This window comes from Diabrotica virgifera, chromosome 2 (genome assembly GCF_917563875.1).
Source record: "Diabrotica virgifera virgifera chromosome 2, PGI_DIABVI_V3a".
Taxonomy (NCBI): Eukaryota; Metazoa; Arthropoda; class Insecta; order Coleoptera; family Chrysomelidae; genus Diabrotica; species Diabrotica virgifera.
The window spans coordinates 108121118-108148829 of NC_065444.1; the positions used below are offsets into that span (position 1 = coordinate 108121118).

Here is a 27712-nt window from a genome sequence, read left to right on the forward strand (position 1 = left end):
GCAGTTGATTCTGCAATGTTGGATTATTTAAAAAAAATTATAATTCTTCATGGAAATATAGAGTGTGTTAAAATTTAGTTAAATATAATTATTTGGGTGTTTGTCTAGGTGAAAGGCGACCTTAAATTTAAGGTGAAATTAGAAAAATTTAGGGTTAGGTTAGATCAGGTTATGTTTTAGTCACTAAAGAATATTTGAAGAATGGTACTAGGTCACTTTAATTTTCAGTTATTAACTTGTTTATATTATTTTCGATTAGGTTAGGTTTGATCAGGTTATGTTTTAGTCATTTTAAAGGTAATATGTCATAAATATACTTCAATTTTCAGTTATTAACTTGTTTATATTATTTTCGATTATGCTAGGTTAGATTTGGTCAGGTTATGTTTTAGTCACGTAAAAAATATTGAGAACTTGAGAATTATTTCAAATTATTATTTCACATTTTTCTATACTATTATTTCAAATATAATTTTTTTTTATGTTTTCGCTCCATAAAAGCGATTGTAGATGTGGCAACAGTGTGAATGTATATAAAATTGCATATCTTAATTCGTGCGTTTATAATAAATTTCGATCTGAGTTTTATAGTGAATTATTCTATTTTTTACAGTCGAATCTAGGGGCAATACGTAATCTGTTTCAACAAAATGTTTATTGCAGATACTTCATATTGTCACAATCCACTTTTCTCTCATCAGAATATCTTTGGTAAACCTGTGTCCTGATGTTCTCGATGAGCAAAAATGCACGGCACAACATGGAGGCATTTTATTTTCTCAAATTTTATTCACACAGCGAAACAAATATGCAATATTTACTTAGAAACATATTGATTTGAATGTTGACGTGACCTCCAACTACATGAGCGCCACCTACGTTGAGCTTTCCAGATTAGCTGCCATTCGCATGAATCTCTCAGATACTTAACGAATTCTAGTTTAATCTTTTCTCTTTTTCTAACTAGCTCACAAAGCAATCTAGCTCTTTCGAGATCTTGTCGTAGACACTGCCAATATTTCAACTGTCTACATAGCTCCAGCGTATCCACATTACTTGTATTCGAACCTCGAGGTGTGCCACCCTGAGCGCTTTGCAAGCGCCTTAAAAGCGGTACACCATTACGGAATTGTCGTTTTAACGTCCAATGCGCTATTAAGCGTTGGGTAAACTGAGATTTCTTGGCGATAGTTACTAACTTACTCGCCGAGAAAACGACAGATTATTCTCCTATTAGGAATAGCAATGGCACCTGGGCTCTTAGCAATGAACAAAAAGCAACAATATTTGCAGATCATTTAGAAAATACATGCAAGCCACATGATGGTGAAGCACGGCAAGAACGAATTGAATTAGGAAAATGATGAAAACAAAAAAATCAGTCCCGTACTCCTAATGAACCAGAAGCCGAAATAAAGCACAATTTGAATCTAAAAAAGCACCTGGCTTTGATCTTATTACTGGTGAGATTTTAAAGCAGCTGCCGAAGAAAACTATTATAAAACTGACCCACCTTTTCAACGCTTAATATAGACAAATACGTTCCGAAGTTGTGGAAGGCAAACAAGTAAAATCGTACAGAGCAATATCACTCATCGCTGTGATAGCAAAACTCTACGAAAAAATGCACCTGAAAAGGTTAAAGCATGAAGAAAGACAACTAATCCCATCACACCAATTTGGTTTTGGTTCCATTCTACTGTTGACCAAATGCATAGGATCACTGACATAGGAAGAAAAGAAAAGTTTGCACCACCGTCTTCCTGGATGTAAGTCAATCATTCGACAAGGTGTGGCACAAAGGATTAATACATAAACTGCGGTATCACCTACCCGAACAGTACGCTCAACTTTTAGAATCATACAGCTCAGGACAGATCCTTCAGATTAAAGCAGGAAGAAGCTCACTCTGATTTGAGACAGATTGGAGCTGGTGTTCCACAAGGAAATGTCATTAGACCAGTTCTGTACATTTTATACACCAGAGATATCCGTCAACTGCATCAAGATACTATTGCCACATTTGCAGATAACACGGCAATTATCTCAGTTGGAAATAATCATCAAGAAGCAGTACATAACTTTCAGAACTCCACAGATCGGATATATAAATGGACTAAAGCATGGAGCATCAGGTTGAATGAAACCAAATCGATATATTTGCTTTCACTAATAAAAGGAGACCATACAGACCAATCAGAATAAATGATATCCAGGTACCATATGAGAAAATTACAAACAGATGGAAAGCACACATTAAAAAGAAAAGAAAAGAGTTTGAAATCAGATATAAAAATTGGTTGGTATTGGTCGCTTGGACGTGACTCAAAATTATCAATTCATAATAGGTTGCTAATATACAATCAAATCCTCAAGCCTGTTTGGAGTTGTGGCATACAACTATGGGGGTGTGCCAGCGAAAGTAATGTATAAATAATTCAACGCTTCCAGAACAAAGTACTAAGGAACATCGTAGCTGCCCTTTGGTACGTTAGAAACAGTAACATCCAGAATGATCTGGGAATTGAGACCGTAAGACAGACTATCTCTAAACTTGCTCGGAACTACAAAGACAGACTCCATCGTTACGTGAATGTTGAGGTCCTTCAGCTACTTGACAACACTAACCAGACCAGACGACTCAAAAGAACTAAACCATATGAATAATGTAGTGCGCATAGTGCGGTACACGTTAACACATTCGCTGTTGACTTTTCGCGAGAGTTGTTATCTAGCAGCGGGAAAAATATACGGTTGCGGGAAAGAAATACTGCTGAGTAAGACTTTGGCTTAGAAATATGTAGTTAGATTAGGTTAGAATTAAGTTACTCATCGTTCTATCAATCAACATATTGTAATGTTACTCCGAGTGGAGCATTAAAAAAAAATGAAAATTCGTTAACGAGAAGAAGGTTTTAACGCAATTGTCATTACATCATACAACGTTTAAAGTCTTGCAAGCTGTGAAACTTGTCCAAATAGTAATTTTTAGTAATTTACATTTTAGGTTTTTTTGAATAGTTACCATATAAACGTATATAATAATTCTATTTGACGGTGTAAGTTATTGCAGGAAACTCAGTAATTGACTTAAAATACTTTAATCTACAAATATACATCACCTCTTCAAGATCTACTGGTTCAGTAAAAATTTCGTTAGTATCCTTTGCATGTATGGAATCCAAAACATTTTTTAAACTAGCTTCTAAAGGTTTTAGTTTAATTCGCATGACTCTCTCAGATACTTTAACGTATTCTAGTTTAATCTTTTCTCTTTTTCTAACTAACTCGCAAAGCAATCTAGCCCTTTCGAGATCTTGTCGTAGACACTGCCAATATTTCAACTGTCTACATAGCTCCAACGTATCCACATTACTTGTATTCGAATCTCGAGGTGTGCCACCCTGAGCGCTTTGCAACCGCCTTAAAAGCGGTACACCGTTACGGAATTGTCGTTTTAACGTCCAATACGCTATTAAGCGTTGGATAAACTGAGATTTTTTGGCGATAGTTACTAAAGAACCGATTTCTTGAATTCTTTCCGGTGGAATAGTTGGAATAAGAATTACTGGAGCAGAAGTTCGTTTCTTTGCGAGCATTTTACGAGCCTGGATCATCTTTTTACGGGAGTCATCTTTCTTTGAATCACCTAAAATAAAAATAATAAAATTAAATTTTAAACGAATTACTGAAATATTGTGGAGCAGTAATGATAGAATAATTAACAACTTTATTAATAAAATCATATATATTATTTTTCTCATAGGCATTTTTCAGTGCGTCACAGCTTTTCGATTTCTTTCTAACGCATTAAATTGTATGTGACAGAAAAGAAGGCACGTCCGTGATTACAGACATTTATAACATTTATTCTAGTTGTCGATAGAAGGCGCTATAATCGGAGAAAAAATTATTTACGAATTATATAATATACAGTGTGTCTGCATAACTTGGAACCATATGGGAAATTTTTTTAGTATCAATTTTAGGGAAAAAATGTATTCTTTATAAAGTGCTCTGCATGGTTTAAAACCTAAGATTCAATCATCAGATATCAAATTTTATCAACAGTATACGAGGTATCTCAAAAAATATGAATTTCGCTTAAGAGGAAAGTACCTTTATATTTCACAATATCAAAAATTGTTATTAAGAAAAGTTATTTGAAATTAAAAATTATGTTATAATATGTAATTATATTCTTCTAGTTAAAAAAATATATTTTTTTAAATTGTGAGGAAAAAATATCTTTTTAGCTTAAGAGGAAAGTACCTTTATATTTTACAATATTGAAAATTGTTATTAAGAAAAGTTATTTAAAATTAAAAATTATGTTATAATATGTAATTATATTCTTCTAGTTAAAAAAATATATTTTTTTTAATCATGAGGAAAAAGTACCTTTTTAGCTTAAGAGGAAAGTACCTTTATATTTCACAATATCGAAAACTGTTATTAAGAAAAGTTATTTGAAATTAAAAATTATGTTATAATATGTATGTAATTACATTTTTCTTGTTAAAAAAATAATTTTTTTAATTTTTTTTTTCAAATTACTGATACCCATTATTTTTATTACGATAACTCAGTTATTGGTAATTCTACGAAAAAAGTTATTGTTTATAAAATGGTCTACATAGGCTAATAACTAAGATGCAATTATAATATATCAAATTTAACAATCTTATATGAGGTATGTCAAAAAATATGAATTTCGCTTAAGAGTAAAGTACCTTTATTTTTCACAATATTGAAAATTGTTATTATAAAAAGTTATTCGGAATTTAAAACTGTGTTCCAATATGCCATTACATCCTTCTAATTGAAAAATAAAGGTTCTTTACTCTTGAGCGAAATTCAAATTTTTTTACATACCACGTATAAAATTGATAAAATTTAATATCTTATAATTGCATCTTAATGGTTAGACTATGCAGACTTTTTTATAAAGAAAAACTTTTTTCGCAAAATTAATAATAACGGAGTTATCGTAATAAAAATGATGTTGGGTATCCGTAATTTGAAAAAAAAATTCAAAATATTTTTTTTCAATTAGAAGAATTTAATTGCATATTATAACAAAATTTATAATTTCAAACAACTTTTTTTAATAACAATTTTCGATATTGTGAAATATAAAGGTACTTTCCTCTTGAGCGAAATTCATATTTTTTGACATACCTCGTATACTGTTGATAAAATTTGATATCGGATGATTGAATCTTAGATTTTAGATCATGCACAGCACTTTATGAAGAATACCTTTTTTTTCGTAAAATTGATAATAAAAAAGTTTCCCATATGGTTCCAAGTTACGCATACAAACTGTATCTACGAATATAATCTGTATAATTTATACCATTATAAAATACCATTTTATAAATGCAATAAACACAATTGATTTGTATTTATGCCAAATTGCAAATAAAATTTGACAACTGTCAGATTTAACTAAAATGTCATGTTAGAATAAATGTTATAAATGTGTATTATCACGGACTTATCTTTTTTTCTATCATTTGTGACGCACTGAAAAATGCCTATGAAAAGGACCATACCACAATAAAATACCGGAAGAATGGAGAAGGAGCGAACTAATTCTACTATTCAAAAAATGAGATAAACAGCAGCCAGAAAACTACAGAGGTATTAACTTGTTATAGAAACTACAGAGTGTTGTTTTAGCACACGACCACAATTCTCATTTAAAAATAGAATCAATTATGTCATCAGGCCCAGACGGGTGACGTCACTAGTATGACATATATACCAAAAAATAACGATTTAAAAATAAAAATTGACCTGTTTCGGGATTTTTCCTTAAATTCACGGGCTTACGAGATAAAGCATTTATTCCTTTCATTTGCACCATAGTGTATGTAGGGAGTTCGGACAAATAATCCCCGGACAAAAAATCCCCAGACAAAAAATCCCCACACATAATTCTGAACAAATAATCCACACACATTTTTTTTGACAAAATATCCCCACAAAAAATTCCGGACAAAAAATTCCCAAGAAATATTTGCTGCTGAATAGTTTTTGAAATCCACGAGGAAAATAAACTTCTTGTTGCTGGCTGTATACCATAAATCACAAAATACCAGGTTTCTGTAAAAGGTATATTTTAAAATAAGGGTCACAATACAAAACGTTTTCGGATTAAGAAATCCATCATCAGTGTTTAAAAGCCAAAAATTGCATGCCTGAGCCACCAAAATGTATTGGGTAAAAACCCTTTAAATGTAAACGATTTCACATCACATCGAACGAATCACATCACATGATTTTTATATAAATACATGCAAATTATATGTATGTATAAATACATATAAATTTTTACATCACATGAATTTTATATAAATATGTAAAACAACTAAATCGTTTACATTTAAAGGGTTTTTACCCAATACATTTTGGTGGCTCAGTCATGCAATTTTTGGCTTTTAAACACTGATGATGGATTTCTTAATCCGAAAACGTTTTGTATTGTGACCCTTAATTAATTTAGGGTATTTTAAAATATACATTTTACAAAAACCTGATATTTTGAATAGTTTTTGCTTTCTCAAAAGTTTTCCGGTGAACGCAATCGACGCAAATATTTTTCAACCTCAGAGCACGAGAGTAAACGCCATGAAACCGCTTTTCGGCACGGAAATAATGATTAGTAATTAATGTTAAGCATGAATTGTAATTCCCTGACGAAAATTTCAAATTTTACATGACAACAGAGTGTGAGTTTTTTCAAAAATTGTGGAAAATATGGGAAGTGAGCTAAGGCTGCGGGAATCATGTAAGTATTCGCTTAAATGTTTTGCTTACTCTGCCTTGAATAATTATGTTCAAAACAATGCCTATTTGTGATGATAACTGCTGGTACTGACAACGATAATTTTGATTGTAATGCAAAAAAACCTGTTTCTTTTTGTAAATTTAACGTCAAAAATATTTAGTTGACAGTTAAATTCAATGCAAGCAACATTTCAAAAATCTGCTTAAAAAGCTTTTAAAAACTTTGTCAGAAACCTGTGGTCTGCGTCTTACAATATAAAAAACAAAAAATAACAAAGCTAAAAATTCGTAATAGCGCAAAAAAATTTTATGCATGAACACAAATCCTCAATTGTGTTTTTTAAAAACCGGATAGCGAATAGTAATACCCATAAATTTATTCCCAAAAGCACCAAAAAAAGTCAAAATGATCGAAAAACTGTGTAAGTTTCCTCGCAATGCGTGGACTTAACATTGGAATTGAAAGTAGTGTAATGAAATTTCGAAAAAAATTTTAATTGTTTTGATACATACAAAATCTTATTGTACTGATATATCTGCTATCTAATGTTGTTTGCGATATACAATAAAAATATGCCTAATATAGCTTTTAATACAACGAAATTGTTTGTTTATCTTCAAAAAAAAATTCTTGTAAATAATTAATATTATTTTAAATTAGATTTATATTGTGCATAAATTCAATTTTTATCAACTAATGTAATACCAAAATACCGGTAATTTTACATAAATACCGATTTTTAATACCGAACAAAAATCGTCCGAGATTCCGGTATTCGGGATCCCGGTATTGTAGGCCCTAATTGGGATGTTTATTTCCAGAGATAAGAACCAATAAAAAATGATGATCTACATACGAAGCTTGGACAAATAATCCCTGGACAAATAATCCCGGACAAAAAAATCCCCACAAATTATTCCTGGACAAAAAATCCCCCGACAAAAAATCATTACAAATAATTCCCGGACAAATAATCCCCACAAATTTTTTTGGACAAAATATTCCCACAAAGAATTCCGGACAAAAAATATCCAAGAAATATTATGTATATCATATGTAAGGTCAACTCTACATCAACCAAACCGCTGTAGAAATAGTGAGGCGCTACAACTACTTCGGCACCATAATAAATGAAGAAAGGACCAATAACCAAGAGATAAGAGCGCGCATCGGAAAAGCTAGATCAACTTTCAACCGTATGGGGGCCTTTTTCAAGAGCCACAACCTTTCTCTTGGTATAAAAGTAAGAATGTTAAGATGTTACGTCTTCTATGTCCTTGTTTATGGTGTTGAATCATGGACCTTGAACGAAGATATGTGTCGAAAATTGGAAGCATTTGAGATGTGGCTTTATCGGAGAACTCTTAAAATCCCATGGACTGATCGGGTCACAAATGAGGAGGTCCTTAGAAGAATGGGGAAGAACCGAAAGGTACTAACCACCATTAACCCTTAAACTCCCAAGGGTGGGTAAAAAATGTCCACGTAATGCGTATTCCCTTGTAACATATTTATTACGTGTTTAAATTTTTTTTAAAAATTATTTATTGTTAAAAAGACAGCCCATTATCAAATGTTAATTTGGTTCTACCAATATTTTTGAAAATAAAACCAGCAACTTGAGTTAAATATGGATGGGCATAAAAAGTACACCCTTGGCAAAACTTGTTAGTAAAGGTTTCTATATAATTTCTCGTTGGTAGGAATATAATCCATATAATTATCGATGTATAATTACATAATCTACATAATTATCCGCCAATGAGGAGGCTGAAAGAAAGAATATGGAGAAAATCGACAAATCTGAATTACTGGTATGTTAATTTTGATGTACATTGTAATTTTGTTGTAAGGTTTGTAAATTGTTTATGTTAATATTTTAGAAGATGCTGTGTTTATTAAGCATAAGATTCTTAAGTTTAATCCATTTTCAACAACTCTCAATAAATATATTAGCTATTTTCGAGGTGGACATTTTTACCCACCCTTGGGCGTACATGGAACCTAAAAAAGGTTGGGCGTTTAAGGGTTAAATCTCGAAAGTGGGAATACTTTGGACACATTATGCGAAATGAATCCAGATATGCCAAAAATATTTGGAAAGCGAGGTCCAGGAAGAAGAACATCCTGGTTGAAGAACCTAAGAACCTGGTTCAACACAAGTTCCGCGTTGCTGCAGATAAAGTGAAGATTGCCATGATGATCGCCAACATACGTCACGGATAGGCACATCAAGAAGAAGATATATAGGGTATTTGATTAATAAGAATAATAGAACACATTTTATTCTGTATTGTTTTAAATCCAGTTTGACACACGTAATATCATACCAACATTGCCTTTTAAAATTTCATATTTTATCATCGTTCCTTTTTGACAGATGCATAAACTGCAGTGATAAACCTGATATCCCATGACATAATAACAACAATTTTATTACACATACCGAGCCGAGTATGGCACCATCGAAAAGCGGCAATATAAAGCGATTGTTTATGTTTTACGTCTACTACTCAATGCAACATTTCGCAAGAAAAAATAACCCGATGGAATTTTGGAAAAAATACAAATCCACTTTCCCTGAGCTTTATTATTTGCATATAAAATACATATTTGTCAATCCCTGCCACATCAATAGCTTCCGAAAGAGTATTTTCAAAGTATGGGCAGATATTTGATCAAAAACTAAGTTGGAAAACACTTTTAGAATATTTAAAAAAGACATGTCAGCCTGGAATAAATTTGTTACGATCACTTGCAAACAAAAAATGGGGTGCCGACTCGTCTACATTACTACATATCTACAAGGCCCTAGTACGTTCCAAACTTGACTATGGCTCGATCGTTTACAAATCCTCAAAAAAGACGTACTTAAAAACAATAGAAGTGATTCAAAATACAGGTCTTCGAATTTCCTTAGGAGCACACCACACAAGTCCAATACAAACTCTATACTGGGAGACTGGAGAGATCCCACTCACGTTTAGAAGACAATATCTAAGTCTTTCTTATGCCGCCGCAGTATCCTCTAATCAAGATAAACCAGTTATACACAACGTATTCGCTGACCGCTTTAAAAGTTGTTTCCAAAAATGAAATCGAACTGATCACCCTTTTTATTACCGCACACAAACTTACTAATCAAAAATAGGTATTCATTTTCCAGACACCTACGATATTTCCGCAATCCAAACCCCTCCTCCTTGGACAATTCGCCTTTCCTCTACTGATACCAGCTTATTGCGACTAAACAAATCAGAAACGCCTGCAAGTCAAATCAATCAAGAATTTCTTAAAATATTAAGCAAATATGGTAGCTGCTTCAAAGTTTACACCGATGCCTCCAAAAACAAAGACGGAACTGGCGCAGCAATCTACTCGTCTGATTACACAGCAGCTTATAAATTACCTTCATATACAACAACGTTCTCCGCTGAACTGTTTGCTATTCTAAAAACATTGGCTCTGATAGCATTGCTGATAGTTAACAAAAATAATAAGAGAAACATCATTATCACAGGTTCTCTCAACTCAATATTGGCATTAAAAAAACTCTATTCTGATCATCCACTACTACTTTTCATTAAAAAGGAACTGAAATATGCAGAAAATATGAATATTAAAGTTAATTTTATTTGGATACCATCTCATACTGGAATCGAAGGTAACGAGGTTGTAGACAAAACAGCAAAGAATGCAACTAATAACCCAAACGCAGAAGAGAACATGAAAACCCTACACACCGACCTGAAAGCATATTTCAAAGTAAATACTTTTAAAATATGGCAGGATACATGGAGGGACTCATCAACCAAGCTATACGAAGTTGACATTAACCACAATCAAATTCCACAATTCAAAAACAGAAGAGAGCAAGTAATCTTCACTCGTCTCCGGATTGGCCATACTTGATTAACCCATGACTATATACTCCAACGTGCCGATCAACCTGTGTGTGATTTGTGTAGAAGTGTCCTTACCGTAAAGCATTGTTTATTGCAGTGTCCGAAGTATAAAGTGCAACGAAAAAAGTACAACATACCACCAACATTAAATAGTGCACTCGGAAAAGACAGTGATACAAAAAGCATCTTCACATTCCTCAAAGACTGCAACCTCTAACCAAAAATATAGTATTTTACTTTACTTTGTATAGATTTAGAGCTTTTTATAATTTCCTATTGTCATGTGTAAAATCTATTTTTAATTTATAATTTTGTAACACAATCCATACACGCTAATAATCCTGCGTGGTTGATGCGTAATGTAAGGAAAAAAAGTCTGGGCAGTTAACAAACCTAAGAAGAAATCGTTTATCGTCCAAAAATTTTAATCAAATTTTATTTTAAACAGCTTGTTTTAAAATCCATGTCATTACACACACAATTCATTCATTTCAAATTTATTGAAACGGTTGTAAATTTTTTATTAATAATACCGTTTAATACCGGTATCCCGATATTTCAAATATCAAATACCGGTATTCAGATTTTAGTTCGTTATTGTAAGCCCTAATCCCAATGTATTTTCAGTGAACTGATACACGAAGTGCAACGAATTAACAATTTTATTCCGATAAAGTTGATACTTACCATTATCAGCAGGAGCATGTGTGTCACAATAAGCGATTTTTTGTACTAAAACTGGCTGCGACTCATTTCCATCTTTGACAGTGTCCATATTCATGTACAGACCTGCTTGTTGAGCGCATGTCACATGAAAAGCAGAATAGCAGCTAGTTTTATGGCACTGAATACAAGCTCCTACACCTTTCTGCTTGCAAATGTAGCAGGAAAGCTTCCATCTCGCAATGGGAATCGTTTCAATAGAATCTAAGAAACAAAATCATGTTTTAAAGAGAACAGATAGTACTTTGTTAAGAATTTAATTTATACCTATTGGTTCTAAAAATACTGTATTAGCAAATCTGACTTCCGGAATCCACAAGGCACACACTACATGAGCCCAACTAGCGTGATCTGTTTGTTTAAATGCTCCACCTTTATTCGGACATAGAACACAATCTACAGCCCTGCTCGGACTCTGAAGACATCTAGAAATAGAACCAAAATTCAATTAATCAGACTACATCACAGAAAGTTTTGGGAATGACAATTCCATCATCAGTGCTGCTTACAAGGTATACATGGTTGAGCCACTAAAAATATCTGTTGCTATCTAGATATCATTTAGAGAGGTTTCCCTCAGGACCAGCAACTCACATACTTGGGAGTACTGCGTTGCCATGATGTAAAATCAAGTATTCTCCTTTTCATGAACATTTTTCAGTGCGTCACAAATTATAGAAAAAAAGGTAAGTCCGTGATAATACACATTTATGACATTTATTCTAACGTGACATTTTAGTTAAATCTGACAGTTGTCAAATTTTATTTTCAATTTGGAATAAAACCAAATCAATTGTGTCTATTGCATTTATAAAATGGTATTTTCTTTCATTTGTATAGTCTTATAAATTGTACAGATTATATTGATAATATTATTATTTTATTTAATAAATAATTCTTTTTTGATTATGGCGCCATCTATCGACAACTAGAATAATCACCGAACTAGAATAATTACCGAAGTATTCCCAGACGTGCCTTTTTTTCTGTCACATACAATTTAATGCGTTAGAGAGAAATCGAAAAACTGTGACGCACTGAAAGATGATCATGAGAAAAAGAATAAAAGTTCAAACATCACATACTTAATATTAACTATTAACAATGTAACATAATAACTTTACACCATTTAAAGGGTTTTCACCCATACGCCAGGGAAATAAGGCAAAAATATACCATGTTCGGGACACTTGAGCAGCCAGGTTGCAAATGGGGTTTTTGGGTACTATAATATACCTAATACATTATAAATACAAAAATGCCCGTCACAGTTTGGACGAGAAATTTAGTTATTAACAAATAAGTGTGTGCATCCACCTAATGGTTATTAGCGACGGAACAATACATAATAGGTTAAACAAAAATGTGGTACAATATAAGTATAGTACAAAGGTAAGGTTACATGCATTACCTACAAAAACTTGTTAGATTTTATTGAATACACCAATTGTTTTTAAAAAGTCAATTAATTTTTTTTGTTCTTTATTATTGGCACCCAGAACTGACATATTTGACACGATATTAAAATCAATCCGTTCTTGTGTATATTTTGGCATTCAATGTTTGACAGTTAGTTGTATGTTACACGATTCACAAATAGGTGGTTCAGATCTTGAGAACAAATATGAGTGAGTAAGCCTGGTAAGGCCTAGTCGTAGGCGGTTGAAACTGCTTGCTCATAACAACTTTTATAAACTGTTTTGACTTTTTTTACTGTGTCTTTAATTTGCCTGAGTTTTGAATTTGAATTTTGCCATTCATCGAGCCAGTCATTTAACACATATTGTTTTATCAACACTTTCAAGTCATTATGGGCACATTTTAATATCGTTTCTAAATCCGCACTAGTCACTGCACTACACGCACTTGAGTCTGCATCTTCATTTCCACTAATGCCCACGAGGGAAGGAAACCAAATGAAGTTGACTATTCTACCATTTTTGAGATAAGTGGAGCTCCAGCTTGATCATTTTTTCAATTGGATGATTTGGATATATCTTTTGTACCGATGTTATCGCACTAAGCGAATCAGAAAGAATCACTACTCTAGTTATGTTATTGTCGTTTTTTGGTTATATGAGGCTCAGCAGGAAGAAGAAATGTTTGATTATCAACAATATTTTCGACAGGTGGAGATAATGTTTCCTCTATGGTTCGTTTGGTGGAGGGACAGGGTGATTCTTTCGTGATCGCTAGTGAAGTCTGTGAAATTATCTCTATATTTTCGGCTGTAGCAGAAGATTCCAGTGGAGTATTTTCGTTAGTTTTTAAATCTTGGGTTGCTTTAGAAACGGGCTGTATAATTTCCACTGATGTAGAGTTAGCGGTGTTTGGTGTGGATACTTGTAGAAATATTTCGGTATTTTTATTTTGATCATTATTAGAAGTTTGGTCTACTTGATTACCAGCATTGGTAGGAGAGTCAGAAGATTGAACAGTAAGGGGGGCTAAGGGTCCTGAAGGCTGATAAGAAGAATTTTATTGCTTGAACAGTTACTAGCAATGTGACCGATTTGTTTACAGATATAGCATGTCATACTATCCTGCGAAATGAATATTCTATTATTAGTATTATCATAATTTAGAAGAATTGAATCTGGGATCGTCGTGTTATGCGGACTAATAAACATTTGCCTTCTAAAACTTTTTATATGGTTATATTCTGGAAGAGAGACACTTATCTTTAAGAAAGTGATTGGAGAAACTAAGTTTATGCCGAGATGTTTTAATTCTTGGATGATTACTTCGTGTGGGATACTTGGACAAACATTTGATAGCACTATTCTTTCTGCAGGCGTTATGAGCCTTCTAGCCCTGACTATTTTCCCATGTACCTCTATAGAACCATAGTTTGTCATAAAATCCTCAACAGCTTGCTTGCTACTTAAATACATGCATATTCGATTATTAGATAGGAGAGACGAGAATATGATATTTTTGGGATTTATTAAGTTACTTAAAGAAATAAGGTAATCTTGAAGTGGTGTATTATTAATAGCGCTAAAAAGTATTGCGTTTTCTTTTCCTGGGAAGAAATTTTGCTGTGCAACTGCGGTAGAATAAGATTTATTCGCTGGGACATTCTGTATAGTAATAATAATAATAATAATATCGTATGGCATTTTTGCCGGGGAGATCCTTTCGGATAGTTCCAGCGCCAATTACATCTTTAACCCTGTTTCAAGTAACTAGTGTCGATGTACACTAGCCCAGGGGGACCGACGGCTTAACGTACTCTCCGAGGCACGGTGAGACGGCTCGTGTCATTATTGGAAATGAAAATGGTTTGTCTTTGGCAGGGATCGAACCCACGTCTACTGGCGTATAAGGCCAGCGTTTATGCCGTTACCCACGGCCGCTCACATTCTGTATAGTAACATCTGATGACATATTGATAATTTATTTACGGTACTACCGAAACTAATTACTTTCGTTTCCCGCAAACAACAAACTGGTAAATTGTTTATAATCCATAAACCTGTGTCTATTTACAATAACTGCTGTAGTAGACAGGAATATAAACTAACAAAACTGGTTTAAATACGCAAATATACGATTAAATAATACATGTGGTATAAAACTTACAGTTTAAAGTTAGTTTGATCACTTTAACTATAATTAAAAACTGGTAGTTTCACTGGTAATAAATAATACTATAATCAATAAATCAATAAATCAATTGGAAGTTCTGTCCCACAAAATACGTGTGACGGTTTCGTAGTTTGACGTTTCAAATTTTTAACCGGTTCCACAATTAAAACTTCCCCTGTTCCAATGTTCCCATACATCAAAGTTTGTCCGACTAGACACCATTAAACTATTAACAAATTTTCAGCTTGCTATTAATCAACTTGTTTTTGGTACGCGGTATCCAGGACTATAATTTATTTTTGAAATCGTAATTATTAAAGTTAAATGATAATTGTTTAATGAAAAATATATTTACCGTCGACATAACCACTGGCCCTCTGGAATATAAGGAACTCCGTAACAATCTTGATGTACAGCTAAATTACACATATCACAAAACAGAATGACATTTGTATTTTGGCATTCTCCATCCATGCAAATACAACATACTGCATCATCATCAACCACAGCTCCTGAATGACCATTAACGGAAGCCTAAAAATATTAGCTAATTAAAAGTACTTGTTTGGGAATCCTTATTTCTTTATTTTATATTGACTATCATTCTAATATTTATTTATTTTCGGGTAGAATAAGTTTTAATAATTTAATAATTATATTTAGTTGCTTTGGTCTGCCCCCTGTAAAAAGATGCAGAATAACCTTGTGTGTGTGTTCTAATTTAAATAAATGCTCAATGTCAATTTTTACTAATCCACAAGTGCAAAATTCGCTTTGCGCATCGTATACAAATGGACATGCTCCGTTGAGTACCTTTATAACAAAACGTACGACGTCACTTCCGGGCTTCAACGGGGAAACAACTCCGAATTCCACACCTTAAGTGATTTTTGACGGTACCACGTGCATCGTGAGTTCCATGGAAGGAGTCCATTAAAAGGAGCGGTGATGAATTAAGTAGTCACCCTTGGGTCTGCAAGTTTACTAAGTCCTAAAGAACACCAATTTTCAGGTAAGCGATTTGCGCATAGCTTGTGGAACCGTTTTATTTTAAAATCAATGTTTTTTCAACTTAGTTTTCATTTTCTGCAGTTTTCATACAGTACTATTTAAACATGTGGTACTTTTACAAATACCTTAATGTAGAATATTAAAATCAAAACATTAAGGTTTACATTAACCCTGCAGTACTCGTGTGGGATACCGCATATCGCACTTGCCGGAAAACCGCAAATTCGTTCTTATACAGCGTATGTGATACACCAGCTTTCCGGACAGTTTACTTAAGACTTTGGTGATGTGCGTATATCTGCGTTTTCTGTTAGGCTATAATATTTTTTGTAGTGCTTGAAAAGATCTAGGAGCTATCCTAGTTTAAAAGTACAAAATCCATATACTTTTTTGGGTATTTCTAAAATAAAAAGTACTGTACCAATTATTTTGAAAATTTGCATGAGCGTTTATTATAAATAGAAGTACATGTAAAACAATTTTCATAAAAAAATATTGAAAATTAAACGATTTATGCGCCATCTACTGGCACCGTGAAAATAAAAACATAGCTCCACTGATGCAGTGATTGGGACTAATAGAGATTCTGAAACATAAAATTTCAATGTTAATATTGAAATATAAGTTATTTTCTATACCATCAACTAGGGATTTTTTAATCGGATAAAAAAATGTCAATTTGGCGGTTTTTGAAACTGAAAATGTTTTAGCTAATTGAAAAAAAAAATTAAACTCTTCGTCATTTTTCCAAATGTTATTATTTTTCTAAAATCCTAGTTGATGGTATAGGAAATAACTTATATTTCAATAATCACTTTGAAATTTTATGTTTCAGGATCTCTATTAGTCCCAATCATTGCAGCAGTGGGGCCATGTTTTTATTTTCACGGTGCCAGTAGATAAATCGTTTAATTTTCAATATTTTTTTTTATGAAAATTGTTTAACACGTACTCTTTTTCATAATAAATGCTCATGCAACTTTTCAAAACAATTGGAACAGTACTTTTTATTTTAGAAATTCCCAAAAAAAGTATATGAATTTTGTACTTTTACACTAGGATAGCCCCTTAAGTCGATTACATTCAAACTAAGCGAGATATGGTGCAAAAAAATTGATGACTAATTTATTTTAAGATAAAATGCGAAATATACAGTTGACTCTACGATTCTTTACCCGTGCGTCATTAATACCTGGCGAGATAAAACACATACTTTTTATCTAGCATCATTCCTTTCCACTTCTACGCATGAAACTAATGACAAACCAGCTACCGTCTGTTATTAAGTAAAAACCCATGGTATTTTTATGAACGCTCTAGGCTCAGTACATTTAAAAGAGATACGTACAAAAAAGACGCTTGGGATGTTTTCTAATTTTAAGTACAATTTGTGACCTTTCTGGTTTGATTACTTTTGTGGCTGTCAGTCTGTTGAATTTTTTGCTGTTTTTTTTTTGTCGAATTTTTGCATTTTGAAGTGTTTTATATTACATAGTTGTTTTTACAACTAATTCTATATTGGAGTTTGAAATTTTATGGTAAGTGTATTTTATTTTGCCATTAATTTTTACAACATACAAAGCTAACCTCATTCACACAGTTAAGGAATGGATGTGTTTACGTTTCCGGCAAAGTGAATTAAATGACAAAAAGAAAATATTAATGTTAATGATTTTTTTATAAATTGTTTATTAATTTATTAATCACTAATGATATTAAAAGAATTTATTACGCTACTTCAAATGTAGCTGTAATTCTGCACCAAAATTTGAAAGCAAAACTAACATTTGACATTCTATTTATTTGATAACGTCAAAATTTTATAATATAACTATAACTCGTGATCGGAGCAGTAGCCACTTTCTGTCACTTGCTGTTGCGTTTAGTAAATTTCCGACTTATTTCGTATGCTTTAAATTTTAAATGATAACGCACGGGTAAAGAACCTTGGACTCAACTGTATTTTAACCCTCATCTACCAGATTTAAATGCATCGTTTTACTTCCACAATACCTTTTATTACAGTGTTATTTCTATGTATGTTCAAAAAGTTGGACGGGTTTAAAATGCACGGTTTTTGAAAAAAATAAGATCAAATTGCGCATTTTTAAATTATCTTAAAAATGTAACTCGAAAATGATAAAGAGATACAGTAATGAAAGACAAAAAAAATTGTTATCTGAAAAAACCCTACATTTTTGCACTGTATCTTTTTTTGTATCTCATATGGAAGATTTTTAAGAAAATGTAAAAATGCGCTCTATAATTTGATCTTATTTTTTTTTCAAAAACCATTCATTTTAAACCCGTCCAACTTTTTGAACATAGAAATAACACTATAATAAAAGGTATTGTAGAAGGAAAACGATGCATTTAAATTCTGGTGGATGCGAGGATAAATATACTTCTCATTTTTCCTCAAAATACGTTAATCGTCAACATTTTTCACATCAAACATAAAATAGTTGTTTATGAAACAGTTCGTGAAGTATACTTTTTGCGAATGCACGCGATGTTTAGAGCACGAGCGACAGCGGAGCGAGTGCTATACATCGCGTAAGTTCGCAAAAAGTACTTCACGCACAGTTTCATACAATATTTTATCTACGATAAACAAATAAAAAAAACTGTCACTCTTCGTCACTGGAATTCATTTCTATCCTACAATTTTTAGAACTTTGACATTTAAAAATTATAACTTCTTTCAAACCACAAAACTGTCAAAACTTTTGTCGTAATTTATTGCTGACAATGTCATCACCATGACAACGCGAAAGCTAAGGATATTTGATTATATAAAAGTGTGCCAAAAACAGTGCGAAAAAGTAATTCCCATTTAAAATACTTCACGCACACTTTAAATCCTTCACGCACTGATATCTATAATGACAGTTTTCACAAACTAAAAACTTATACATAATATGAGATAGAGTAGATAAATACATTTTTTTGCAGCATACCTCGCTTAGTTTGAATGTAATCGATATTTAACAGTGCTCGTTTTAAAGGTATTTTCAAACATTACAAAAGGTATTCGTAGCATGATACCCCTAAAATCGACCATTTCTCAGCTCAGGCAGCAACCAATTTTTTTCTCCTACCATATCTCTTTTTGTATTATAACTAGAAGATTTATGAAGAAATGAATCTCTTTGATTTTTCATAAGCTACAAAAATGTTTTATATAGTTTGATGTATAATTTTTAAGGTACATATTCGCAAAAAACCGTCCAAAAGGTGTCATTTTTCAATGAAAATGGCAAATTCTCAACCACGAATAACTCAAAAAGTATTGAGTTTTCAAAAAATATATATAGAGCAATGCTTATGCTTAATGCTTACAATTAGGCACTTCTGTGGTACTTTTGACCAAAAACCCACGAGAAGGGGTGGGAACCAACCAAAAAGATAAAAGCGCCACAGAATTTAGGGTAAACTGTTTCTTGAGCTATTCCCTACTTACAGTGAAAATATCAAGTTAATTGTTGAAGTGGGATGGAATTCGAAGCCAAATACCCTAACTGACTGCACTATAATGTATAAGGTGACAACTAAAATAGTACATACTGCAACTACTACATTATATAGGTATAAAAGACTTTTACAAGGAAATATTTTTACCTGAAAATAAGACTCCTTTTCTAATCGATCCATCAGCAATTCTAAGGAATCAATAGAGACTGGAGCGAGTCCTTGTGCTTCTCTTCTTTCATTCATAATACTTAGCCACGCTGTATCCTCTTCATCTACATCATATTCCACCTAAAATAATGTATATATTTTCCATTAGTAAGATACTTAATCCATTAGTGACAATATAATGTATGTATTGATTATTAAAACTAATTTGTAAATAGGCCTGGATCCCGCGTAACAAAAAAAGTTGATTAATAGCAAGCTGAAAATTTGTTAAAAGCTTAACGGTGTCTAGTCGGACCAACTTTGATGTACGGGAACACTGGAACAGGGGAAGTTTTAATTGTGGAACAGTTTAAAAATTTGGAACATCAGATTACGAAAACACCCCTTGTATTTTGTCGGACAGAACTTCAAATTGATTTGTTACCGTTTCATTAAAGTCGCTTGCAAAAAGCAGACTGCTATTTATGACCAATATAATTCCTGTCATTTGACGTGTTCCACTCATTAAAATGCCCAGTTGGTGATAAACACCGGTCTGATTTTTGCATGAGAGTTTAATGAAATGGTAACAAATTAATTGGAAGTTGTGTCCGACAAAATACATGGAACATTTTCGTAGTCTGACGTTCCAAATTTTTGACCTGTTCCACAATTAAAACTTCCCCTGTTCCAGTGTTCCCATACATCAAAGTTTCTCCGACTAGACACTGTTAAGCTATTACCAAATTTTCAGCATGCTGTTAATCAACTTTTTTTTTGGTACGCGGGATCCATGTCTATAAAGATAAATCCATTATTATAATTTTATTTTCCCAAAAGTACAAACAGATGGTGACAGAACTATCAGCAGGTAAAAGAAAAATGTACACCTTATAACCACAAACTACTATTCCAAATGTGCAAAGGATATGAATAGGAATAAGTACTTATTTATTTATGAAATGTTCCCATTTTTACTAAAATTTAACGAAACTAAAATTAGTGCAGTCACTGAAGTTGGATCTATTACCTCTGATTTCGTTGAACCTCCATCGATTTGCATGAAAACTGGTCAATGGTTAGAGGATATCTCAAGGAACAAAGGTGACATGGTGCCAACTTGCACTTTTACCCTGGGGGTGGATGTCACCCCTTCTTTGGGGTGAAAATTATTTTATTAAAAATATCCCCATAATTCCATAGAGGGACAAATTCTAAGCAAAATTAATATATTAATATTTTATTAAAATAAATCAAAACTTTTTGAGTTATTAAAGATAAAAGATTGTAGAAAAAGCGGATTGTTGGAGTAACTTAAGTTCTCTTTTTTGTTGAAGTTTGTTGATGATGTCTGGGTCATAACCATTGTTGACTGCAATCTGTATTCAACAATCAATCTGTATCTGCAATCATCAACAAACTTCAACAAAAAAGAGAACTTAAGTTACTCCAACAATCTTTTTCTACATCATCCACAACTACTCCAATTTATGCCTCCTTACCATTCAATAACTCCAAATTATCTGAAAGAGTCAAACATATCATTTCTAATTCTTGTGACAACATCAAAATCTCATTTAAAGTCAATAATACTCTCAGCAAAAGTTTAACTAATACCAAAGATCCTATCCATTATAATGAACCGGAGTGGGGTATACAGACTCTCTTGCAGTGCCGGTTTAACCTAACTTCGGGCCCTGGGCACTGGATATTTAGGGGCCCCCTTAATTGCTATTCGTTATCAGTTTTTTTAACAAGAAAACACATGAACTAACTAGAAATGTTTATTGTTAAATCTATACATACAATATATTTTTAAAACAAACAAGAAGAATAGCAAACTTAAAAAATATTCCAAAAAATACATTTAAAAATATAAAAAAAAAGAATGTGTGTGTACTTTGTACGCACGTAAGAAGATATACTTCTACTACATATTATGTGATTTTTAAGACAATACCAAAAATTTTAAAAAATAAAAGAATAAAACGCACACAAACACATTGAAAAATGCCACAAAGAAAAAATGATTTCTGAACGATAATAATTGTTGGCAAAAATTTTAAATACGCATTTTCTGAAAAAAAAAAATTATATAACAAATATACTTACAATCATAAAATGCATAAAAAAATAAAAACGCATCGGGAATCGAACCCGTGAATTTCGGGGTGCTTTGATTCGTAATCGAAGCCTAGACTCACTCGTCCAATTCCACATTATTTGTCATATGGAAAAATAGGGTAACTAAACGTTTTACTGTTTGACTGTTGTTTTGAATATAATTAAATTATGTAGTTTAAATTGTGTGGAAGAAAATATTAAAATATAACAAAACAGTAAGAAAACAATATATTAGATGAAGATTGGTAGAACTTTTGTTGGTAATCAAATTAAGTATGTAAATCAAAGCATTACATACCTACTAGATAAATAAATCTACGCCAAAAAATCATAATTTAAAAATAAAAATCGGACCTAATTTGGGATTTCTCTCTAAAATCCCCATTCTTGAGAAAATAAATGTACAGTAGAGCGTCGATTATCCGAACGTCGATCAACCGAACGACCGCTTATTCGAACTATCGACTCCCGCGTCCCGCACTCGAATACCGAGCAAGCGTTAGTAATTGACGCTTAAAATATCTTCAATTTTCTTCAATATTGTATCCAAAAATAATTATGTTGTTGCAAAGACTGCACTTTTTTGTTTAGTTGCTAGTTGTCATTATCAAGATATAAATAAATATGTAGGTATATAAATATGGCTTTTATTCACTTGTGGACAGATATGTATGACTATAAGTATGTATAAATATATTGTAGTTCGATTATCCGAACAAATCGGTTTTCCGAACACCTTTGTCCCTCAATTAGTTCGGATAATCGACGCTCTACTGTATTTCAACCTAATCCAAATGTATAATTACAATATGATTATAATAAAAACTACTTACCAAATTAGAATGAGTTTTCCTTGTCCAAAATAGTCCAAAAGTCCAAAAATATAGGTATATGAAAACTATTTAAAAAGGCAGTATAACTATTAACTAACTTTTGTTTGTTGTTTCTTTTCACACAAATTTTAAAACGCAACAACCATAAATAATAACTACAGCTGTGCCACAGCCGCCATATTGAATAATTTTTGACATGTCATTTGAACATCCAATCAGAACAAAGTTATAATGCGCATGGGCCGGGATCATAGGTTTTAACATATAAAAATTCACCCTCATATCGCCGGTAAAGAAGTATAACTTCAAAAACAGAAAGTTCCACAAAACAACACATGACAAACAAAAAATATACCTATTCTAAAAAATACATAAGACAAAAATTAGATACATTATACCCCAGGCTGTGGGTGAAAAAACGTGATATAATTCAGGAATTTTTGAAACCTATCAGGTGTTGTAAAGGACGATGCCAGGAATAACTTCTACTAAAATGTGACCAAAAATATTGTGAGCTTTTTTTTAATTGCGATTTTCATTTGTTAAATTTGCAATTTTTAAAGATTTTTAATTTTGCAGCTTAGGATATTGATTTTAGAGAAAAACTTTTTAATAGAAAGTTGTAGTAAATTAAAAAACCTACAATTTGAGCTGTGGTAAGTTTAATTTCGTTTATTGGTTATTGCAAAACAGCATGCGAAAGGTCCAAAATGGCCGTTTTTTAAAATTGCATTATTTATTGTACAAATAATTTTTTTTATTATTTTTTAAAGCTTTAAAATGAAGACCTTTCAATTTCAAACATAAAAAAAATTGCAAGGCCGGATTAACGAATTTGTTGCTTAGATATTATAAATTGTTTATCCCAAGAGGTCAAATGTCGAAGGCTATAACTTTTTGAAAAAAAGTCGTAGAGAGTTGTTGTAACATCCAATCTCCTTCTAAAGAGTTATGTTTTTATATTCTGATGTAAATAAATGCGTAAACATTTTAAACCTCTACTTTTTGGGTTTGAAAATAAGGGAGCAAATTTCGTTATAAACATTTAGAGCTGAAGCGGCCCTGTACATCCTATGAGTTTCTAACTTACAGATTATTGTTGCTAAAGACGAAACGAAGATACATAAAAAAATAAAAAAATTTACAACCAACTGAAGCCGAAATAATTGTTTATTTTTTCTTAAATCGTAGTGCCTTTATTTATAACAATTAAGAAATTATTTTACAGTCATTGACTAAAGAAAGACTTATATTAACTTAAAATAAAAATTATTATGAACTATAATTACATTTAATTATTAAAAATTATTTTTAAAGTCGGTGCTTTTGCGAGCGACCAAATTTTGCAAATCGCCCGGCTCGCTTCAAATCCGCGCGCTCGGAAAATTTTTATGTAACTTGTATTAAATTTTGACCGAAAACAATTTAATAATATTACCATTATAATATACAGTGTATTTACCACTGTATTCGTTTTTCTTGATAAACTTTTATATGTGAAATCTCATTTCTGAAGAAATAATATTACAAAAATGATACATATAACTATATTTTTAATTTTTGCGTTGTTATATAAATATAATATTAATAATGTTACTTCTTATTATACAATATAAAACTTCTTCTTCTTGTAGTAACTTTCATCATGGCAATTTGGCAAACTCCATTTGGAAACTGAGAACCAGGAAGGCGAAGGATTTACCTTGCTAGAAAATTTACGTACGTCGTTCAACACAACAACTACAAATCTTTTTAGAACAGCAGTACCGATTTAGTGTGCAAGTACAGATTGCCATGATGGTCGCCAACATCCAAAACGGATAGTCACTATAAGACTTTTTATATTGTATAATAAGAAGTAACATTATTATTATTATATTTATATAACAATGAAAAAATTAAAAATATAGTTATATATTTCATATATATGTATCATTTTTGTAATATTATTTCTTCAGAAATGAGATTTCACATATAAAAGTTTATCAAGAAAAACAAATACAGTGGTAAATAGACTGTATATTATAATGGTAATAGTATTAAATTGTTTTCGGTCAAAATTTAATACAAGTTACGTAAAAATTTTCCGAGCGCGCGGATTTGAAGCGAGCCGGGCGATTTGCAAAATTCGGACGCTCGCAAAAGCAACGATTTTAAAAATAATTTTTAATAATTAAATGTAACTATATTTTATAATTATTTTTAATTTAAGATAATATAAGTCTTTCTTTAGTCAATGACTGTAAAATAATTTCTTAATTGTTGTAAATAAAGGCACTACGATTTAAGAAAAAAGAAACAATTATCTCGGCTTCAGTTGGTTGTAAAATTTTTTTATTTTTTTATAAATCTTCGTTTCGTCTTCAGCAACAATAATCTGTAAGTTAGAAACTCATAGGCTGTACACGGCCGCTTCAGCTCTAAATGTTTATAACGAAAATAGCCCCCCTATTTTCAAGCCCAACATTTAGCTCGGCTTCGTTTCGTTTTTAGCAACAATAATCTGTAAGTTAAAATCTCATAGGATGTACAGGGCCGCTTCAGCTCTAAATGTTTATAACGAAAATTGCCCCCTTATTTTCAAACCCAAAAATTAGAAGTTTAAAAATGTTTTACGCATTTATTTACATCAGAATATGAAAACATAACTCTTTAGAAGGAGATTGGATGTTTCACCAACTCTCTGCGATTTTTTTTTCAAAAAGTTATAGCCTTCGACATTTGACCTCTTGGGATAAACAATTTATAATATCTAAGCAACAAATTCGTTAATCCGGCCTTACAATTTTTTTTATGTTTGAAATTGAAATATCTTCATTTTAAAGCTTTAAAAAATAAAAAAAATTATTTGTACAATAAATAACGCAATTGTAAAAAACGGCCATTTTGGACCTTTCGCAGGCTGTGTTGCAATAACCAATAAATGAAATTAAACTTACCAAAGCTCAAATTGTAGGTTTTTTAATTTACTACAACTTTCTATTAAAAAGTTTTTCCCTAGAATCAATATCCTAAGCTGCAAAATTAAAAATCTTTAAAAATTGCAAATTTAACAAATGAAAATCACTATAACAAAAAAAGCTCACAATATTTTTGGTTACATTTTAGTAGAAGTTATTCCTGGCATCGTCCTTTACAACACCTGATAGGTTTCAAAAATTCCTGAATTATATCCTGAAATCGACCTATTTTTCACCCACAGCCTGGAGTATAACTCTATTTTCTTGACTACGCATTAGCAATCTGTCAAATACTAACAAAATTCATTTGCTCCAGGTCTTCATTTTCTATAATACAATAGTTATACAATAGTTATATGACATGCGTCTGCGTCTAGATTTTCTTGACCCAAATGTGGCGTTAAATATATTTTTATTTTTTTAAAGCCGAAAAAGAACGCTCCCCTGATGCATTAGAAGTTGGTATCGTCAAATAAACTTGCAGTAAAGGTACAATATTGGGAAATGTTGCCTTTACTTGATGGATGGCATCTAATTTTTCAAATGTTTATTCAACTTTTGGCATAACGTTATAGAATGAGTAATTTCATTATGCAACTTCTCTTTGGTTTTATTAACATCTTTTTTCTATTTTACACATGAAGTATTAATTGACGTCTTGACTGCTAGCTTCTTTATCTAGCGTAGAAAATATTTAACAGCTGATATAACATCTTTGTAGCATTTAAATATCTTTGTAGCATATAACAATAAATTCTTTTTTTTTTCAATTGAAAATAATTTGTATGGGTACCAATAAACAGATTTAACACTTGCGTCGTATTGGGGTTTTCAATCTCCCTATTCTTTGCCTCCATTGGTTTTTCCTCTATAAACGTTGTTTTCATTTAATCTTCTTTAATAAGCTTTGTCTCCATCTTGATGCATTTTTTTACAACTTTCTAAGGAATCACACTTTGGTTTAAAATTTATTACAGTTATTATAGAGTCATCAGTATTAAAATCAGACTATTTCAAAATCGTAGATATTTCGTCGTATTTTCCTCTATTTCAGAAAATATGTAGATTGTTTAGCGAATTTTACTTTTTTATTAATAAAAGGAACGGGTTCCTACGGGCCCCTGGGCGCCCGCGCCCAGTGCATAAACCGGCACTGCTCTCTTGTTCAGATTGTGATGCCACCTATATCGGCAGAACTTACAGATCCCTGTCTACCCGATCTGCAGAACACAGTAAGAGAGATATCACTTCAGCCTTTTCACACCATTTAAAAGTCAATAAACATGAACTTAAGATTCCTGAAGGTGTCCAGTTGATACACAATATTGAACAAAAAAATACACTCCGTTTAGACTTATACGAAGATTTGGAAATTGTCAAAGACCTGAAGAAGAGTCCCAACTGGGTCAATAGACAAACATCCCTTAACCGCAATTTTGTCCTCATTGACCGTCAATTATTCTCATAATTCCTATTACTTACAACTTTCTCTTCTTCTATCCTGTTATCTCTCTTCTTTAACTTAGTCACCCCACTTTTCAAAAAATTTTTTTCCTCTTTCTCTCACTGCTTCCAAACTCCTTTACACAACTAATCATTACTAACTACATGAACCCCTATTAACCTAAACCTAATTAATTCACCCTACTATCTTCTCACTTCTCTTTCATTTCATTACTTCATTCAGTTTAAATTCCACAACCCCTCATTTCTCAATCCCTCTCTTTCCCTTATTACACTTGTCCTTCTACCTCACACCACAGTCCTCTACTTTTTGTCTTTCACTGTTTCCAAATATATTTTACCTCTTCAATTAAAATTTGATCACTTAATTTCAGTTCTCACATTCAGACCCATTATTATTACAATTAAATTATATCAATATTCGTTTTCTTACTTTGGTTTTACTAATTTTATTTTATTCCGTACATTTTTCAATATTAATTTCATTGTTGTATCAACTGGACTCAGCTATAATCATACATTTTTTTATCTTCAATTTCACATACCCCCACTTTGTCACAAGAATTCTCTCAAAATTTTAAAAAAATTAAAAAATATCTCATAATAATTACAATTCTTTTCATTTACATATTTCATACTATTATATTGACTGTACCCTAACTCCAATCCATTATTTTAACAATT

The 27712-nt window shown here is 31.9% G+C and overlaps 1 protein-coding gene across 1 annotated transcript in view; it reads right to left on the reverse strand.

Moving 5' to 3' along the window:
* LOC114335863 (bromodomain-containing protein homolog) overlaps nucleotides 1-27712 on the reverse strand; it is a 141372-nt gene that overhangs the window by 86643 nt on the left and 27017 nt on the right. The window contains exons 3-7 of the mRNA XM_028286150.1: nucleotides 19648-19788; nucleotides 15371-15549; nucleotides 11692-11849; nucleotides 11389-11628; nucleotides 3123-3649 (exon numbers count right to left, since the gene is read on the reverse strand). Of these exons, the coding sequence (XP_028141951.1) occupies nucleotides 3123-3649; nucleotides 11389-11628; nucleotides 11692-11849; nucleotides 15371-15549; nucleotides 19648-19788 (1245 nt within the window). The remainder of the gene's footprint in view (nucleotides 1-3122; nucleotides 3650-11388; nucleotides 11629-11691; nucleotides 11850-15370; nucleotides 15550-19647; nucleotides 19789-27712) is intronic.